Source organism: Amblyraja radiata, chromosome 1, assembly GCF_010909765.2.
Source record: "Amblyraja radiata isolate CabotCenter1 chromosome 1, sAmbRad1.1.pri, whole genome shotgun sequence".
Lineage (NCBI taxonomy): Eukaryota > Metazoa > Chordata > Chondrichthyes > Rajiformes > Rajidae > Amblyraja > Amblyraja radiata.
In genome coordinates, this window is record NC_045956.1 from 191,838,701 (window position 1) to 191,852,376 (window position 13,676).

At 47.7% G+C, this 13,676-nt stretch overlaps 3 protein-coding genes across 3 annotated transcripts in view; 2 read left to right on the plus strand and 1 right to left on the minus strand.

The window, feature by feature from the left end:
* The window catches only part of LOC116982908 (zinc finger protein 229-like), a 968,520-nt gene that overhangs the window by 206,268 nt on the left and 748,576 nt on the right, over positions 1-13,676 (plus strand). The gene's annotated exons all lie outside the window — the stretch shown is intronic.
* Positions 1-13,676, plus strand: part of LOC116983098 (gastrula zinc finger protein XlCGF49.1-like) — a gene marked incomplete at its 5' end in the record, with an annotated part of 145,233 nt that overhangs the window by 110,646 nt on the left and 20,911 nt on the right. The window lies entirely within an intron of this gene.
* Positions 11,355-12,911, minus strand: LOC116982980 (zinc finger protein 239-like). Its single transcript, XM_033036516.1, has one exon. The coding sequence runs from the start codon at positions 12,759-12,761 to the stop codon at positions 11,628-11,630; it is 1,134 nt and encodes a 377-aa protein (XP_032892407.1). The 5' UTR covers positions 12,762-12,911; the 3' UTR covers positions 11,355-11,627.

The window sequence follows — 13,676 nt, forward strand, 5'->3', positions numbered from 1 at the left end:
CGTCTGTTCCCAGGCCAGGTTGTCCGGATGATGTCCACCTCCGGTCATCACCGGCTGGCCGTTGTCGTTGGCAATGCCGACTCTCCCCGGTCCTACCTGGTTAATTACGAGGGCATTGTGTACCGTCGGACACGCCAGCACCTGCTGCTTGTCAACGAGCCTGCTCCGCCTCCCGCGGACCCGTATTCGCCGCCTGTCCATTCCCCGCCGCCAGTCCATTCACCGCCGCCTGCAACTCCTCCTGCCCCTGTCACTCCTCGCATGCCACGGACTCTTCCCTCTCAGCTCATGGTGCCCAGCCCACGCGGTCCTCTTTCTCCTTCTTCACCTGCTGAGGTGCCCGTTCCTTCACCCCGTTCTCCTCCTTCCCCTGGGCGCTTGTCTCCCGGTTCTCCCATCTCTGTCCCTGCCCCCGTTCCTGTAGCTCCTGCGGTGGAAGGGGAAGGCGGGTTGCGCACCCGCTCTGGGCGTTTGGTCAAGCCACCTGTCCGGTACGGAGTGTGCGAGTAGTCTGCTTCATAATGTTTTCCAACTGTTTCTGGTTTGCCTCTAGCGTATGAGCCGTGGTCGCTTTGTTTCCAAGAGGAAGGATGTAGATCAGTGCATGCTCCTTTAACATAGTGACCTCACCACTACTAACCACTCCCCATTGTCTCCTGTATAATTGTAGCTTCCCCGCCTCTAGCTCGCTCTCTAGTCCCAGTGATGACCACGGACAGCTAGAGCACAATGTGTGTAATGACTTAATAAAGATACTTAGTAAGAGACTTTGTGTGTCGAACAAGTCCTTCTACAGATACTGCCAGCCTTTTTAAGGCAGCGACTGCGATAAATCTCCTCGATGGAGCGCAGAAGGTTAAGGGGGGACTTGATAGAGGTTTTTAAAATGATGAGAGGGATAGACAGAGTTGACGTGGAAAAGCTTTTCCCACTGAGAGTAGGGAAGATTCAAACAAGGGGACATGACTTGAGAATTAAGGGACTGAAGTTTAGGGGTAACATGAGGGGGAACTTCTTTACTCAGAGAGTGGTAGCTGTGTGGAATGAGCTTCCAGTGAAGGTGGTGGAGGCAGGTTCGTTTTTATCATTTAAAAATAAATTGGATAGTTATATGGATGGGAAAGGAATGGAGGGTTATGGTCTGAGCGCAGGTATATGGGACTAGGAGAGATTATGTGTTCGGCACGGACTAGAGGGGTCGAGATGGCCTGTTTCCGTGCTGTAATTGTTATATGGCTGATGGAAGGAAGGTCAGAGCTGGTGATGGACTGGGCAGTGTTTACTACTTTTTGTAGTCTTTTCCTCTCCAGGGCGCTCAAGTTGCCGCACCAAGCCACAATGCAACCGGTCAGCATGCTCTCGACTGTGCACATGTTGAAGTTCGAGATGGTCATCCTTGACAAACCGACTCTCCGTAATCTTCTCAGGATGTAGAGGCGCTGATGTGCTTTCTTGATAATTGCATTAGTGTTCTCGGACCAGGAAAGATCTTCAGAGATGTGCACGCCCATGAATTTGAAGCTCTTGACCCTTTCAACCATCAACCCGTTGATATAAACGGGACTGCGGGTCCCCATCCTAAGTCCACAATCAGTTCCTTGGTTTTGCTTATGGTGAGGGCCAGGTTATTGCGCTGGGACCATATGGACAGTTGCTCGATCTCTCTTCTATAGTCTGACTCATCCCCATCAGTGATACGTCCCACAACAGTGGTGTCGTCAGCGAACTTGATGATGGAGTTCGCACAAGCTCTTTCACACTTCCACTTGTGTACTTCACCAGAAATCGCAAGCGCTCTTTTTCATCCTTAACTTTCGTCTCTAATACCTCCTCTAGTGCCCTTACGAAAGCTTCATACTGCAAAGGATCTCCACCATACGTAGGAATTTCTACTGGTGTTAGAATGAGAGAGGTATTTTGTCGAGCTATGATCTCATTGAATTCAGATTGCCTATTTAACAGTGCCAATAATCCATCCTGATAACTCTGGCTTGACTCCACCTGTTGATAAACAGGCCTTTGTGATTCAAACTGGCTTGCTCGAGCCTGTGCACCAGACCTCAAAAAAGCATGATCCGTTATTGGTTTGTCTCGAGCATCCACAGACGCTCCAATAATAATTGGTTTCGATCTAGCACTCATTTGCTGAGATGCAGTTTCACCCATCTTCCTCTGTTCCAATGGGTTTTCAAAGCCTAGAAATCCGGTGGACCTCGATTGTGGAATTGATCCAACTGTTAATTCACTTCGAGTAGTTTTTCTTCTTGGTCCAGAGCTCATCGTCCTCGACGCTGTAGAGCTGCATCTTGACCCCTCACTTTCCAGTATGTCCTTCCTGGCTTTGGCCACCGCCATCTTTGTGTCTAATTCCAGTTGTTCCTTACGTCTTCTCAGCTCTTCTTGTTAGAAACATAGAAAATAGTGCAGGAGTAGGCCATTCGGCCCTTCGAGCCTGCACCGCAATTCAATATGATCATGGCTGATCATCCAACTCAGTATCCCGTACCTGCCTTCTTTCCATATCCCATGACCCCTTTAGCCACAAGGGCCGCATCTAACTCCCTCTTAAATATAGCCAATGAACTGGCCTCAACTGCCTTCTGTGGCAGAGAATTCCACATATGCATCACCCACTGTGTGCAAAATGTTTTTCTCATCTCGGTCCTAAAAGACTTCCCCCTTATCCTTGAACTGTGACCCCTTGTTCTGGACTTCCCCAACATCGGGAACAATCTTCCTGCATCTAGCCTGTCCAATCCCTTAAAAATGTTGTAAGTTTCTATAAGATCCCCCCTCAATCTTCTAAATTTTAATGAGTACAAGCCGAGTCTATCCAGTCTTTCTTCACATGAAAGTCCTGCCATCCCAGGAATCAGTCTGGTGAACCTTCTCTGTACTCCCTCTACGGCAAGAATGTATTTCCTCAGATTAGGAGACCAAAACTGCACGCAATACTCCAGGTGTGGTCTCACCAAGGCCTTGTACAACTGCAGTAGAACCTCCCTGTTCCTATACTCAAATCCTTTTGCTATGAATGCTAACATACCATTTGATTTCTTCACTGCCTGCTGCACCTGCATGCCTACTTTCCATGACTGGTGTACCATGACACCCAGGTCTCGTTGCATCTCCCCTTTTCCCAATCGGTCACCATTCAGATAATAGTCTTCTTTCCTGTTCTTGCCACCAAAGTGGATAACCTCACCATGTCGCATCATCTGTCATGTCATCTCTTCTTGCTGTCGCGTTATTCTCTTCTTGCTTTCATCTCCTCTTCTTTTTGTCTTCTAATCTCTTCTTTCCTCCGCTCAATTTCATCTTCATGGCAACCGCCTCTATTGAGAGAGCAGCTAACTCAACTTTAACTCCCAATTGAGCAGAAGCCCTCAAAACCGAACTGGCTGTTAAACCAGATCTATTGCCTGATGCTCGTGAAGATATATTGGAGATATTATCTCGTCGTGTAATTTCATCTTCCATTCTGGCACCTTGTTGCTTCTCACTTCCAGCTACTAAGCTCGTAACTCGTGACATAATTTCAGATAACCACTTCTCTGCCTTATTCATGAAATCATTGTATTTTGTCCTCATCCCACTGGGTATGTCTTCTGCGTTCTTCCCAAGACGGCTCTGAACACAGCAGTATGTTCTGTTTCTTGCTAACCTCCTGGTACAGGTTCCATAGTTGGCTCGTATTAGATTTCACCTTGATCGTTCTGTTCTGATTCCATTTGTTTCTTCTGTTTCTCAAATAATGTGGTAACCTGGCAGCCTCGCCAACGGTCTGTCTGTCTTTTCGTCTTTTTTGTTATTTTTAGTGTATTTAAAAAAGTTTGTGTTAATGTTCTCTGGTTTGTTTTATGTGGGAGGTGGGTTGGGGGAAACATTTTTTTCAATCTTTTACGTTGTCGGAGATGTGATTGTTTTCTGGATCGTATCTCCGGTCGCTTTGCAGCATAACATCATGAAGCTGGTGGCCTTACTCGAGACTGACTTGGAGCCCCAACGCGGGGCCATGGACTTACCATCGCAGTAACAGGATCGGTCCGAGTCAGCATAGATTTACGAAGGGGAAATCTTACTTGACTAATCTACTAGAATTTTTTGATGATGTAAATGGGAAAATGGACAAGGGAGAGCCAGTGGATGAAGTGTACCTGGACTTTCAGAAAGCATTTGATAAGGTCCCACATGGGAGATTAGTGGGCAAAATTAGGGCACATGGTATTGGTGTAGAGTGCTGACATGGATAGAATGCTGACATAGATAGAGGCAGGAAACAGGTTTCCGATGTTGCAGGAGTCCAGAACCAGGGGCCACAGTTTAAGAATAAGGGGTAAGCCATTTAGAACTGAGATGAGGAAACACTTTTTCACAGTGTTGTGAGTCTGTGGAATTCTCAGGGTGGTGGAGGCCGGTTTTCTGGATACTTTCAACAGAGAGCGAGATAGGGCTGTTAAAGATAGCAGAGTCAGGGGATAAGGGGAGAAGGCAGGAACAGGGTACTGATTGGGGATGATCAGCCATGATCATATTGAATGGCAGTGCCGGCTCAAAGGGCCGAATAGCCTACTCCTGCACCTATTGTCTATTGATATGATACGATATAGAGGAAAGCTTTTCAAGTTCAAGTTGGAATTTATTGTCCCACGTACCAATTAAGGTAGTGATATCTGAGTTACAATACAGCCATACTAAGTAATAAGCAACAAAACACACAGCCACATGAAATAAAATTGAACTTAAACAACCACCACAGCAGAATCCACATTCCTCACGGTGATGGAAGGTAATAAAGTTCAATCATCTTCCTCGTTTGTTCTCCCGTGGTCGGGGCTGTTGACCCCTCCACAGGTGCCGCTGCCAACATAGAAAATAGGTGCAGGAGTAGGCCATTCGGCCCTTCGAGCCTGCACCGCCATTCAATATGATCATGGCTGATCATCCAACACAGTATCCTGTACCTGCCTTCTCTCCATACCCCCTGATCCCTTTAGCCACAAGGGCCACATCTAACTCCCTCTTAAATATAGTCAGTGAACTGGCCTCAACTACCCTCTGCGGGAGAGAATTCCAGAGATTCACCACTCTCTGTGTGAAAAAAGCTTTCCTCATCTCGGTCCTAAAAGATTTCCCCCTTATCCTTAAACTGTGACCCCTTGTTCTGGACTTCCCCAACATCGGGAACAATCTTCCTGCATCTAGCCTGTCCAACCCCTTAAGAATTTTGTAAGTTTCTATAAGATCCCCCCTCAATCTTCTAAATTCTAGCGAGTACAAACCGAGTCTATCCAGTCTTTCTTCATATGAAAGTCCTGACATCCCAGGAATCAGTCTGGTGAACCTTCTCTGTACTCCCTCTATGGCAAGAATGTCTTTCCTCAGATTAGGAGACCAAAACTGTACGCAATACTCCAGGTGTGCTCTCACCAAGACCCTGTACAACTGCAGTAGAACCTCCCTGCTCCTATACTCAAATCCTTTTGCTATGAATGCTAACATACCATTCGCCTTCTTCACTGCCTGCTGCACCTGCATGCCTACTTTTAATGACTGGTGTACCATGACACCCAGGTCTCGTTGCATCTCCCCCTTTCCTAATCGGCCACCATTCAGATAATAATCTACTTTCCTGTTTTTGCCACCAAAGTGGATAACCTCACATTTATCCACATTATACTGCATCTGCCATGCATTTGCCCACTCACCCAGCCTATCCAAGTCACCTTGCAGCCTCCTAGTATCCTCCTCACAGCTAACACTGCCCCCCAGCTTCGTGTCATCCGTAAACTTGGAGATGTTGCATTCAATTCCCTCGTCCAAATAATTAATATATATTGTAAATAGCTGGGATCAAGGCACTGAGCCTTGCGGTACCCCACTAGTCACTGCCTGCCTTTGTGAAACTCCTACTCTTTTATTCCTGTCTGCCAGCCAGTTCTCTATCCACATCAATACTGAACCCCCAATACCGTGTGCTTTAAGTTTGTATACTAATCTCTTATGTGGGACCTTGTCGAAAGCCTTCTGAAAGTCCAGATATAACACATCCATTGGTTCTCCCTTATCCACTCTACTAGTTAAATCCTCGAAAAATTCTATAAGATTAGTCAGACATGATTTACCCTTCATAAATCCATGCTGACTTTGTCCAATGATTTCACCACTTTCCAAATGTGCTGCTATCCCATCTTTAATAACTGACTCTAGCAGTTTCCCCACTACCGACGTTAGACTAACTGGTCTGTAATTCCGTTTTCTCTCTCCCTCCCTTTTTAAAAAGTGGTGTTACATTAGCTACCCTCCAATCCTCAGGAACTACTCCAGAATCTAAAGACTTTTGAAAAATTATCACTAATGCATCCACTATTTCTGGGGCTACTTCCTTAAGTACTCTGGGATGCAGCCTATCTGGCCCTGGGGATTTATCGGCCTTTAATCCATTCAATTTACCTAACACCACTTCTCGGCTAACCTGGATTTCACGCAGTTCCTCCATCTCATTTGACCCCCAGTCCCCTGCTATTTCCGGCAGATTATTTATGTCTTCCTTAGTGAAGACAGAACCAAAGTAGTTATTCAATTGGTCTGCCATGTCCTTGTTCCCCATGATCAATTCACCCGTTTCTGACTGCAAGGGACCTACATTTGTTTTAACTAAACTTTTTCTCTTCACATATCTATAAAAGCTTTTGCAGTCAGTTTTTATGTTCCATGCCAGTTTTCTTTCATAATCTATTTTCCTTTTCCTAATTAAGCCCTTTGTCCTACTCTGCTGGTCTCTGAATTTCTCCCAGTCCTCTGGTAGGCTGCTTTTTCTGGCTAATTTGTACGCTTCATCTTTTGTTTTGATACTATCCCTGATTTCCCTTGTTATCCACGGATGCACTACCTTCCCTGATTTATTTTTTTGCCAAACTGGGATGAACAATTGTTGTAGTTCATCCATGCAGGCTTTAAATGCCTTCCATTGCATATCCACCGTCAACCCATTAAGAATCAATCGCCAGTCTATCTTGTCTCATACCCTCAAAGTTACCTTTCTTTAAGTTCAGGACCCTTGTTTCTGAATTAACGATGTCACTCTCCATCCTAATGAAGAACTCAACCATATTATGGTCACTCTTGCCCAACGATCCGATGTCCGAAGCCATCGCGTCGGGATGATGGAAACTCCGGATTGGAACACTCCGCAGCATGGAGCACGGGAAGCAGTGACAAGGTGGGGTCGGGACAGACTCCAGGACTTGATTAGGAGGGGGGTGGGGGGAGAATTCAATGTTCATGTCATTGGGCTGTAAGCTATTAGGTGCTGTTCCTCCAGTTTGCGTGTCACCTCACTCTGGCAATGGAGGAGGCCCAGGACAGAAAGACCAGTGTGGGAGTGGGAAGAGGAGTTAAAATGGTTGGCAACCGGGAGATCCAGCAGGCCTTGGCGGACCGAGCGCAAGTGTAGGGTGAAATGCACGCCTGGTCTAGATACAAGGAACAGCAGATGCTGGTTTACAAAAAGAGACACAATTTCCTGGATTAACTTGCACCTCTGGAGAGCATGGACAGGCAACATTCTAGGTCAGGACCCTTCTTCAGACTGCTTTGGGGGTGGAGAAAGTTGGAAAGGAGAGGTGGGAGTGGTTGCCTTAGATTCCCATCCCTCTACATTTTTAATCAATTATTTTATTATCAGGCACGATCTTGATTGTTTGTTCTTAACTGAAACCTGGTTAGATCAAAACAACAGTGCTGCTGTTCTTATTGAATCAACTCCTCCCAACTTCAGTTTTATAAGTGAGGCCAGAGTGCATAAGAAAGGAGGAGGAGTGGCTATTCTGTTTAATGATTCCCTCCAATGCAAGCAGATATCTTATGTAAACTTTGCCTCCTTTGAATATGTGGCTGTTAAGTTGAACTCTTCTTCCCGAGTTATGTTCCTAAATGTCTACAGGCCACCTAAATACTGTGCAGCCTTTTTTGACTAATTTTCTGAACTACTGTCTACAATCTGTATTGACTTTGACTGTGTAGTTATTGTTGGTGATTTTAACATTCATGTTGACAAACTCCATGACAAAGGGACTAAAGAACTGTATTGTGTCATTGATAACTATGGACTGAATCAGCATGTGACGGAGCCCACACACAACAAAGGTCACACTCTGGACTTAGTCATGTCCAAGGGTGTTAGCATTTCTAAGGTTGTTGTGATTGATGCTGCCCTCTCTGATCATTCCTGTGTTTTCTTTGAGAGTGCTATCTCTGTGCAGACTAATGTTCAAATAAAAGTAATCACAAAACGGTACATAACAGAAAACACCTGTGGAACATTTATTCAGGCTTTCTCCTCCACGCCCACTCTCCCTTGGGTCTCAGTAAATGAGCTTGTCGATAATTTCAATATGAAAATTACAAATATTATTGATGCCATTGCACCCACTAAGGTGAAAGTGGTCTCTGGCAAAAAGAAGTCTCCATGGAGAAATGCCACGTTGGTAAAAATTGAAAAAAGAGAGTGTCGGAAAGCTGAACGTAGGTGGCGGAAAACAAATCTCCAGATTCACTATTACATTTATAAAGAAAGACTTCGGAATCTACAACTTGGAACTGAGAAATGCAAGGCAATCCTTCTTCTCTGACATATGCCAAAAACAATAATAAATGCACGGGCCTTGTTTACTACTGTCGACAGGCTAACGAACCCTCCTGTGTCAGTAGCCCCTGAACTGCTTTCCACAAGGGCCTTTAATGAATTTGCCTCCTTCTTCGCCGACAAAATTCAGAAAATTAGGCAAGCAGTCAGTGCCTCCACATCAGGTGCAAGACATGTGTTGTCCATGTGTCCACTTATAATCAATTCAAATACCATGACACAATTTTATGTTATTAACCATAAAACCTTGGAGGACATTATACAACATTTGAAATCCTCCTCCTGCTGCCTCGATATTCTACCAACAGGCCTTTTCAAAGGTGTATCAAACTGCATGACCTCAGACCTTCTGCAGATTGTAAACATGTCCCTTCTCTCAGGTGTCTTCCCACAGGCCCTGAAAACTGCTGTTATCAAGCCTCTCTTAAAAAAGAACAACTTAGACACTTCACTACTGAACAATTATAGACCAATATCAAACCTCCCATTTCTCAGTAAAATCATTGAAAAAGCTGTTTTTAAGCAGCTGAACAATTTCATGTTAATGAACAGCTGTTTTGATGTCTTCCAGTCAGGATTTAGACCACACCACAGCACCGAGACGGCTCTTGTTAAGGTCTTCAATGACATTCACTTAAACACAGACAATGGCAACATTTCAGTCTTAGTATTAGTAGATCTCAGTGCTGCATTCGACACAGTCGATCACAACATATTACTAGACCGTCTGGAAAACTGGGTGGGACTTTCGGGCACAGCATTAAAATGGTTTGAATCCTACTTGAAGGACAGGGACTACTTTGTGTCTATAGGTAATTACACATCTGAGCATGCAAAAATTACATGTGCAGTTCCCCAGGGCTCCATTCTGGGGCCTCTTCTGTTTAACATCTACATGCTTCCACTGGCTCAGATCATGAAAAACATCAAAATATGTTACCATAGTTACGCAACCGACACACAAATCTACATAACAATATCACCAGGAGACTATAGTCCAATACAAGCACTGAGTAGATGCATCGAGCAAATCAACGATTGGATGAACCAGAATTTTCTCCAATTAAACAAAGAAAAAAATGAAATAATTGTTTTTGGAGCCAAGGAAGAACGATTAAAAGTTAGCACCCAGCTTCAACAGCCACATAAAAACAGTCACAAAGTCAGCCTACTATCACCTAAAGAATATATCAAGGATTAAAGGACTTGTGTCTCAGCAGGATTTGGAAAAACTTGTCCATGCATTTATCTTCAGCAGGCTCGACTATTGTAACAGAGTCTTTACAGGTCTCCCTAAAAAGTCGATCAGACAGCTGCAGTTAATTCAGAATGCTGCTGCTCGAGTCCTCACTAAGACCAAAAAAGTAGATCACATTGCTCCAGTTCTGAGGTCTTTACACTGGCTTCCTGTCTGTCAAAGAATTGATTTCAAAATACTACTGTTGGTTTACAAAGCACTGAATGGTTTAGGGCCAAAATACATTTCTGATCTTCTGCTTAGCTACGAACCACCCAGACCTCTCAGATCGTCTGGGACAGGTCTGCTCTGTGTCCCCAGAGTCAGAACTAAACATGGAGAGGCAGCATTTAGTTTTTATGCACCACATATCTGGAACAAACTCCCAGAAAACTGTAGGTCTGCTGCAACTCTCAGCTCTTTTAAATCTAGACTGAAGACTTTTCTGTTTGCCGCTGCCTTTCAGTAAACAATACAATTTATTAATTACCTATACTGCACTGTAACTTATATTCCTGGTTTTATTCTATTTTAAATATTTTATTTGATTGCTTTTAATTTTGTAATTATTGTATCAGAATAATTTAATAATCGTTTTACATCTAAATGTCATTTTATATGTGTTTCTTTCCAATGCTTTTAATGTTTTATGTAAAGCACTTTGAATTACCTTGTTGTTGAAAGGTGCTATACAAATAAACTTGCCTTGCCTTGCCTTGCAGATGCGGCCTGACCCACTGAGTTCCTCCACCACTTTTGAGCAAATGGACAGACGATGTTTTGAGTCAGGAACCTTCTTCAGACTGATTGGAGAGGGTTGGGGGGGAGGAAGCTGGAAAAGAGAGATGGGGGCCGGACAAAGCCTAGCAAGTGATAGGTGGACACAAAATGCTGGAGTAACTCAGCGGGACAGGCAGCATCTCAGAGAAAACGAATGGGTGACATTTCACCCATTGAGACCCTTCTTCAGAATTGATAGGTGGATATAGGTGCGGGAGACACAAGAAAATGCTGATCCTGGAATCTTGCATTGAACACAATCTAGTTAAATGCACAGAATCTCTTGCCCAGAGTGGGGGAAATTGAGGACCAGAGGACATAGGTTTAAGGTGAAGGGGAAAAGATTTAATAGGAATCTGAGGCGTAAATTTTTCACACTAAGGGTGGTGGGTGTATGGAACAAGCTGCTAGAGGAGGCTGTTGAGGCTTGGACTATTCTAACATTTAAGAAACAGTTAGATAGGTACATGGATAGGACAAGTTTGGAGGGATATGGACCAAACGCAGGCACGTGGGACTAGTGTAGCTGGGACATGTTGGTCAGTGTGGGCCAGTTGGGCCTGTTTCCACACTGTATCACTGTGACTAACACGAAGTGCTGCAGTAACTCAGTGGGACAGGCGGAACTGGAGAGAAGGAATGGGTGACGTTTCGCGTCGAGACTGAAGAGGGTCTCAACCCGAAACGTCACCCATTCCTTCCAGCATTTTGTGTCTACCACAGGACGGGCAGGGGAAGGGACGCTCACCGCTGTGGGTACGCCAGTGCTGCTACAGGCTGGACACGCGGGTGAAACCTTGCCCCACTCAGCGCACACAAAGGGTCTCTATCCATTGTGTATCCCCTAGTGCTCCCGCAGCCCCCGTGCTCTCTTCAAACGCTTGCTGCAGTGGGAGCAGCTGCTCGCCGGTGCTGCCGCAACCCCCGGGAGCTGTCAAATGCCTCACCGTTGTACAGGCAGTCCTAGGGCTGGCCACTGGTGTGCACGCGCTGGTGAGACAGGGAGTGGGAGGCTATGGCAAAGTGCTCTCCACACATTGGGCTGGGGAAGGGACAGTCGCCGGCGTGCACCTGCTGGTGGGACAGCAGTCTGGTGGAGCTGGTGAAGCCCTTGCCGCACTGGGCGCAGGTGAAGGGGCGCTCGCCGGTGTGGGTGCGCTGGTGCTCTAACAGCCTGGTGGAGCTGGTGCAGCCCTTGCCGCACTGGGAGCAGGTGTAGGGGCGCTCGCCGGTGTGGGTGCGCTGGTGGGACAGCAGCCTGGTGGAGCTGGTGAAGCCCTTGCCGCACTGGGCGCAGGTGTAGGGACGCTCGCCAGTGTGGGTGCGCTGGTGCTCCAGCAGGCTATCTGAGCGGGTGAAGCCCTTGCCGCACTGGGCGCAGGTGAAGGGACGCTCGCCGGTGTGGGTGCGCAGGTGCACCAGCAGGCTGCTAGAGCAGGTGAAGCCCTTGCCGCACTGCGCGCAGGTGTAAGGGCGCTCGCCGGTGTGGGTGCGCTGGTGCTTCAGTAGGTAGTTGGAACGGGTGAAGCCTTTGCCGCACTGGCTGCAGGTGTAGGGACGCTCCCCGGTGTGGGTGCGCTGGTGCACCAGTAGCCTGGTGGAGTGGGTGAAGCCCTTGCCGCAGTCGTTGCAGGTGTAGGGGCGCTCGCCGGTGTGGGTGTGCTGGTGCATCAGCAGTCTGGTGGACTGGGTGAAGCCCTTTCCGCAGTCGCTGCAGGTGTAGGGCCGCTCCCCGGTGTGCATGCGCCTGTGTATCTTCAGTTCCGGCAACGACTTGAAGCCTTTGCCACAGTCGGAGCAGGTGAAGGGCCGTTCACTGCTGTGCACCCGCCGGTGATGCAGCAGCCCCGACGACTGGGCAAAGCTCTTGCCGCAGGTGGAGCAGCCATAGGGCTTCTCGCCCGTGTGCACCCGCCGGTGCATATTCAGGTCATTCATCGTCTTGAAGCTCTTGCCACAGTCGGAGCAGTCGAAAGGGCGTTCTCCTGTGTGCACCCGCCGGTGGATCTCCAGCTGGCTCGGATGCTGCCAGGCCTTTCCACACACGTCGCATTTATAACGCTTCTCCTTGTTGTGCCCTGTCATGTGATCCTCCATCGAAGCTCAGCCCCTCGAAGCTCAGCCCGCACACCGAGCAGATGGGGGGCTCACTGGCACCCTGGTCACCTTCAATGGCCGCTCACATTCCCATCTCCGTCCACAGCAACGGCTCCTAAACCTTGCAGGAGGGGAGCACAGAGTGTCAACAAGCTGGCAAACAGGACATTACTAACTCGTGATCATTGCTAGTGCTTGAAGGGGGTGGAAGGGGAGGCACGGGAGGGGAGTAGGGGGAAGGGGGGAGGAGGGGGTGAAGGGGCTGTGGTGGAGGGGGAGTGGGGAGTGGGTGGAAGGAGGAGAGAGGTATTAAGGAGGCTCGGGACAAAGTGGAGAAGGGGATGAGGACGGAGGGAGTGAGGGGATGGGGAGCAGGGAGGTGGAGGGGGAGGAGTAAGGGGGGTAGAAGAGGGGGTGAGGTAGCAAGTGAGGGAAGAGGGGAAGGCTGCATCGACCTGGGGGCGCCGAGCATCCGGTCTCTGCGTCGAGCCACCCGCCCACAAGTCCGCCAGCCAGCCGCCCTGCGCGGTGACGTACCCCCGCCCTGCGTGGTGACGTCTGCCATGTGCACGACCGGCGCCCTGACTTTGCCCCCAATCCGAGGGGGACTGAAGGCACCGCTCCGCCGGTGATTGGCGCTGGGGGATGGCATGCATCATGGGAAGAAGGTCACAGAGTGCTGGAGTAACTCAGCGAGTCGGGCAGCGTCTGTGGGGAATGTGGATAGGCAAAATTCGGCTCTTTGAGCCAGCACCGCCAGTCAATATCAGTACACTGTTCCTGAATCAGTACCCTGTTCCTGCTTTTCCCCTATATCCCTTGATTCCATTAGCCCACAGATAAATCTAACTCTCTCTTGAAAACATCCAGTGAGGAGGTGAGGGGGGTGATGAAGGAGGGAGTGAGGGAATGAGT

Coding starts and splice junctions, on each gene's coding strand:
- LOC116982980 (XM_033036516.1), bottom strand. CDS start 12,761: ATGGAGGATCACATGACAGGGCACAACAAGGAGAAGCGTTATAAATGC.